The 7,092-nt window shown below is 27.5% G+C and overlaps 1 protein-coding gene across 1 annotated transcript in view; it reads left to right on the top strand.

Annotated features, from left to right (window-relative positions):
* The first annotated feature begins 5,446 nt into the window (after window positions 1-5,446).
* LOC100215894 (FAD synthase) overlaps window positions 5,447-7,092 on the top strand; it is a 9,254-nt gene continuing 7,608 nt past the window's right edge. The window contains exon 1 of the mRNA XM_065787423.1: window positions 5,447-5,631. Within this exon, the coding sequence (XP_065643495.1) occupies window positions 5,622-5,631 (10 nt within the window). The 5' untranslated portion in view covers window positions 5,447-5,621. The remainder of the gene's footprint in view (window positions 5,632-7,092) is intronic.

The raw sequence follows: 7,092 nt of genomic DNA, 5'->3' as shown, positions 1-7,092 counted from the left end.
TTATGATTTATGTTGTTTTAATTTAGTGGAAATAAGCCAGTGTACTGGAAACCAGCAATTGCATGCAGGCGTGTAAAACATATACCACTCTCGTACAGCAGTTTGAGGAACGGTGAAAAATTTTATTTATCTAAATTCTTACATTTTGAGTCTTTGTAATATTTTATAAGAATTTATTTCCAAGCTTGTTTGATATGACAACAGACACCTCTATCCAATAGTTGTAGAATATGTGAAGAATGCTCTGGTATACAAATCAAGATTATATTGTGTTTTTGCACAGCAATACCGCTTCTAAAATTATGTGAGTTGTATGCCAATCTAATACTAAAATATGAATACCATCAATTCTCTCAGTTTTGGGTATAAATACTTCTTTCAGTCATTCAATAAACGTATCGTGCTCCATCCAACCTGATTTTGAAAATGAATATTTGCTGCCAACTGGACCACCTCTTGCCCAGTCAGGACGAAAGTTTCTTTTGGCTTTGTATATCACAAATGGTGGTACAAAACGCCCATCAGCGTTGCAGCAATTGTTTACAGTATAATGAATTTTTTCATTGTTTCCAGTATGTTTAAATGCACGTCTTGTCCTTTTTCAACACACTACGGTTGCTTTGCCTTGATCACCCGAAAAACCTGTTTCATCACAATTCCATTTATGCAACCCAGAAGTTATACCAGTTGATATTGCTTGGCGACGCATTCAAAATATGCACCATCAATCTTTCTGTTTCATTTCAGTGTACCGTTGTTGTAACTAAGCCACGGAAATCTTTGTTGTTATTATTTTTGAGATCTTAGAGCGTTGAGACTGGAACGCCATGTTTTAATGCAGCTTTTCTCAGTGATGTTTTATTTTCTTTCATATCAGTTAATGCGGCTAGTATATCGTTTTCCTCGTATGCCTTTTTTTTTTTAGTTGACATGTTAAAGTGAGTGAGCTAAATTGAATTGAGTGATGATTATATTGAGAAGTAATAAAATAATTGGTTTTTAATGAGTGAGAGTTTATTATATTAACAAATAACATTATACTATATTCATAATTAAACCGGAATTAACGCTAAGTTAATTAGATAAAGATAGGCGCTTAGTCACTTGGGAAAAACTAAATTAAGTAATTAATTGAGTGGGCGGTTTTATCAGAAAAAAGAGTTTTTTTTACTTTTTTGATTTTTTATTTAACTTTTAAGAATTAAAATTAAACCTCCAACAAGATAGTGCTAAAACTATTTTTATATCAGTTTCGTTTCAAGCGCTATTTTGTTTGCAACGACATAAATTATATAATTTTGACTCCACGTTAAAGTTGTATATAAAAAATAAAAAAAATGTAGTTGAATTGGAATATAATTTTATCAATTCGAATAGAGGAGATAACTCTGTATTTGATTCTATTTTTTTTTTTTTTTTCGCCATATCCGCTTCGTTTTTATTTGATAATTTCGATCAGTGTGCGGAATGATATGGTGTGCGGTTTGACCCGGTTTTACTCGATACATTTCGCATTTAGGTTGTTTTTTTTTCAATGACGCAATAATGAAATAATTCTTAATATTTTTAACTTGTTTTGTCAAAAGTTATGAAAAATGTTACATAAGATAAAACAGTACTTAAATTTTTGAAGTTAAAATTTTGTATTCTACTTAGAACATGTATGTAATGCTTACATGTTCTAAGTAGAATACAAAATTTATATCATAAACTTTAATTTTTCTAAGTTATTGCAAGCGTAAAATTATTTAGCAAGCAAAGGTGAACTTTACGTGCATTAAAGTACATTTAAAGTTTTTTTAAAAATTACGTGCTACTTAAAAGTAGAACTTTGTATTCAAAATTGAATTCTGGATCAAGAAATCTAAGTTTTTTACTTAATTCACTGTTTGCTTGAGTAAATGACCAGAAAAGTTTACGCGCGCGTTATACAACTATTTCATACGCGCATAGTTTTAATTTTATAAAGAAACCAAATTTAATTTTACTAACCTAATTAAAACACCAAATATGCCACAAACTTTATTATAAAATTCCTTAACATTATAAAGTATAAAGTTGAGTCTTGTTAGCCATTACAACATCTTTTTTGCCATTACAACATCTTTTTTGCTACTACAACATCTTGTTAGTCATTACAACATAACTTATTAAATAAAAAAGTAACAGTTATCGAACAATAAAAATAATCATATTCAAAAATAGTTCCCATTTAAAAACCAATAATATGTGTTGAGTCACATGGGTATTTAATTGAACTAAAAATATTACCATTTTTTGGACAGCTAATATTAAAAGATCTCCACATTGCCTGATTGATAGCATCCAGACGGTTAATTAAATGCTAAGTTAAAAACAATTAAAGATAAACCAAATTTAAAACCAAAAAGAGACAAAATGACGTCAAATCAATAAAATAAATCAAATACAGCTCGAACTAGTAAAACTTTATGAGACCCATTAATCAATCAGTGGTGAGCAGCAAACGCTAATAGGAACTTAATTTACATTTTTATTTATACAAAACTTCCTCATAATGAAAGACTAGTATTTCTTATGATAATGACTTAACTCTGTAAAAAACCAGTTGACGATACGGTTTAGTTGACGATACGGGTTTTGGAGTGAAAGAGCGCAATGTCAATTTCTAAAACAAGGTCCTTTATATCAGGGATGGCCAGACTTTTTAGGACGAGAGCCGCATTCAAATACTTTTGTGAGCCGAAGAGCCGCATTAAAAATTTCGTTAATTTAGATAATTATTATGCATTCTTTTTTTAAAGATTTTTTTTGCAAAAAATTTAGATAAATAATAATAATAAATAAGTGTTTTAAAATTCATGAAATTGAAAATTAAATTTTTTATGAAAAGAAATAAATTTTTCTGAAGAACTTTTTCTAAAAAACTTTTTGTGAGCAAATTTTATATTTACTACTAGTTTTTATGTAAAAATTGAAAAAAAAATTTTCAAAGACAAAAACTTTGCTTTAAATGTAAGCTTGTTTAAAATTTCAAATTATATTGAGTGTTTCGAAAAATTCATTTCAATCAAGTTAAATAAAAATCTGATTCCCCTTTTACTCACACTAAAAAACCATTTATAGAATTGTTAAAAGAAGCATATTCACATCATAAGTTTTTAAAAAAGTAACAAAATTACAAACATAAATTATCCAATCAGGCACTAAGATTCTGAACTTTACTTGCAAGTCTCTTGAAATCTACCTTCAAGCTTGTAGTCGCTGTTCTAAGTAACTCTGACAAATGCTCAGTGGTGAGATTTGCACGATACTTTGATTTAACAAATTTCATAGTGGAAAATAAAGATTCACATGTGTATGTTGAACCAAAAACTGAAATAAATTTTATACTAATTTTTTTAGTAAGGGATACCTAAAGTTAGTGTTTTATGCGGCATCACAAGATTTTGATCTTCTTGGAGATCTAATAGTTCTGTTTCAAATTGAGATACTTCTTCAACCATATTTGATGGAATTGGACAACCATCACTAATAATACCAATTAAAAAAGGATTTAATATAAATCCTAAAGATTATTTAAGTGCATGCAAATCTATAAACATTTTTTGAAAGTCTTCTAGTAAATTCTGTAATTTTTTCCTGTATTATTCAATCTTATGATCATCATACTGAATTAAAGGATTAGAATAATCATCTTTTTTATTTGAGGAAAATGATTGAAGGTTTTTAAAGTAAGATCTCTCTGAAAAAAGATAACTTTTTTTTGAAAACTAAAAGTAGTTTGAGCAAGATCAGATATAATTTTTTCTTTTCCCTGAAGAGACAAATTCAGACTTTGTAAATGTCGCATTATATCAGTCAAAAACAAAAGATCTTGCATAAAATTCTTATCATCAAGAATTTCAAAAGTCTTTTTCTTTTCAATCAAAAAAGTTATAATTGGTTCTAATAATTCAACGAACTTAAATAAAGCATCACTACTTGAAAGCCACCGTACAGCACAGTAAAATGATAAGTCACTTGGTTTGTCAGCAAGATCTAGTTCATTAATAAAGTTTTTAAACGGTCTGTGATTTTCAGCATTTGATCGAATATATTTTTCAATTTCTGACACTGATTTTAGAACGATTGAAAAAATTAAAATGTTTTGATACTAAATGTTCTCGATGAATCAAGCAATGAACTGGAGTGAACTCTGGATACTTAGGATCACTTTTTATTAAATCAATAAGTCCAACATGTTTGCCAACCATCGCTGGTGCACCATCTGTAGCAACACTTACAATTTTGTTGATAGGTGCATTGGCTTTGACTAGAACTGTTTCAAGAGCTTCTTTTATATCAACTCCACGAGTTGTATCTTTTAGCTCAACCAAATCTAGTAATTCTTTTTTCACAATTACATCTGATGTTACATACCTTACAAATACTGCCATTTAAGATTTTTTTTGAACATCTGTTGATTCATCCAGAGCTAAACCAAATGCTTCACAGTTTTTTAAGTCATTAATCAATTGCTGCTCAATATCAGCAATAATCTGAGATATTCTTCTTTCAGTTGTATGTCGAGAAATAGGAATCTGTAAAATTAATCTTTGGATTTTGCTATTTTTAGGATATATTTTTTAGGAAATATGTTGCTTTACAAATTCTCCATCAGTGTATGGATGTTTTTCTTTTACAATGTTCCATGCTATAACAAAACTTTATTTTTCCTGTAATCTGAATTTAAGGGATATTCCTTAGAAAAATTTATATGATTTGTTTCATAGTGGCGTTTAACGTTCCCTAACTTGTTATGACCAAGTTCTTTATTACAAATTAAACATATTGGTTTATTTTCTTTTTCAATAAATGCAAATTTATTAAGTTTTGCGATTAAATAAAGTAAATACGAAAAGAGCCCTAATGAAATTCCAAGAGCCGCATTGACATTCCAAAAGCCGCATGCGGCTCGCAAACCACGCTTTGGCCATCCCTGCTCTATATCTTAAATTTAAAAATTAATAAATAAATAAACAAGTCTCTTAGAAAAAAAGTAGGAGGAAGGGCACGTCGATTCCTGGACACCGGTGACGTCGACCGTGAAATATTCTAAAGTCAAATTTAAAAAAATTAAAGAGAAATCTTTTCAAATTTTGATCAGAGTCAAAAAAATTATCCATTTTGATAACCGACATAGCTATTTTTTAAACTGTTTTCATATATGATGGTGCTTAACATACAACAATGAAAACAAAGTATTTAAAAAATATATATATAACAATAATTTTCGAATACATTTAGACTATTCATTTTTGATTTTGATTGTTTCATGTTTTTACAATTTTGATTTATGTTTTACAATTACTTTACAATTAGATTTTTTATTGTTTGTTTGTTTAATTGTTTTTGATTAAAAGAAAAAAAAATTCGGAAAATAAAAACGGAAGCTGTCATTTTTAAACAAATAAAAACGTGCTAATGGTCAACAATAATATTTTGCGCTTTGATCATATCGCTGAAACAATTTACTCATTTATAATTTAAGAATTCAACTAGATTGCAAATATTTAAATCTTATTTATAAATATTTTAATTACTTATTCAAATTTTTGAAAGTTAATTTTAAGTTGGCTGATTTTGAAGCAAGATCAAAAATGAAATCAGGTCTTTTATTTTATTTTAGTTTTATATTTATGACATAAATACATAATTTATGTAACACATAAATTATGTGTGTGTTGTGTATGTGTGTGTGCGTGTGTATGTGTGTGTTTGTGTGTATATATATATATTTTTTAAAGAATTAGCTAAACCATATATAAAGTTATAACGACCGTCATTGTGTTGTTCTGAATAACGAGAAGGTTTATATAATCATATTAAATTCATTAGAATACTAATACAAAAATATAGTTATAAAAAACAAAATATTATTAATGTATACTCTTGTTTAGCTAACATAATTAAGATATTTTGTAGTGGCATTTGTGCTGAACTTTTATTTTAAGATTTAGTTTATAAGTTAGCAATTTTATTTTCAGGTTTTCTATATATAAATGAAAAAACTTTCTATGTTTCAATGTAATTTGAATTTTAATAAAAGTTTAAAATTAATAAACTGACTCATAAGTTGTAGTCATAAGTTGAAACTTTGAAATTTTGTGAATTGAAATAAAAATTTACATTCTATATCTTAAATTTCTATGATATTTCTATAACTCTATAATATATTCATCTTAAATTTTCTATTGTTTTGCTAAGAATTAAAGTCATAAATTTTAGAAGTAAATATATATAAACAGTATTGTTTCAATAGTAGTCTAGAATAATGCAAACAGTGATGATGCATCCCATTATGGGTTTGGTTAACAAAGCAAAAAGTTAAAGAGCTATATTCAACATATGGCAATTTTATTTTGTCCTTTAGAGCTCATCAGTATTAAAAATATATATATTTATACTATAGTAAAAAAACTGTGAGGATTAGGTGGGTAAAAAAGTTCACCAAATGAATATATATCTATACATTCTAGTCTATTGCATATATATATATGTATATGCATTAGTAATGTATCGATGGCAAAAGCCGATTGTGGCTAATAATAGGTTTTAATGTATTTTTATAAAGTTATTATAATAATATTAAGGATGTAGAATACAAGTATAACATGTGCCTATACATCTGCAATCATTTGACCTACTAGCCTATGCCATTGGTAACCTGCAAGCAATTAATCGGCCTAACCATCAATTGATTAATCGAATAATTGGTTACACAAAGTAATTAATTTGCATTGGTTGATTAATCTGTATTGGCCAATGCATTAACATTGGCTAATAAGCCAAACTAAACTGGTGCATAGGTGCACCCTTATATACAAATTGCATAGCTTGTATTAATGTATAACTTTTATAAGCATACATTAAATCCTATCATTAGCCTCAATTGGCCTTTGCCATTGGTACATAACTAATGTGCTTTTTTTTTTTTTTGCAAGAAGAAAAAAAAGCAAAGTGTATGTTAATGAAACATTAATAAAATATTTATGTGTATGTTAATGTGATATTATGTGTATGTTAATGAAACATTATGTGTATTTTAATGAAACATTAATAAAATATTTA

Source organism: Hydra vulgaris, chromosome 01, assembly GCF_038396675.1.
Source record: "Hydra vulgaris chromosome 01, alternate assembly HydraT2T_AEP".
Classification (NCBI taxonomy): Eukaryota; Metazoa; Cnidaria; class Hydrozoa; order Anthoathecata; family Hydridae; genus Hydra; species Hydra vulgaris.
This window is presented reverse-complemented; position numbering and strand designations above follow the sequence as displayed.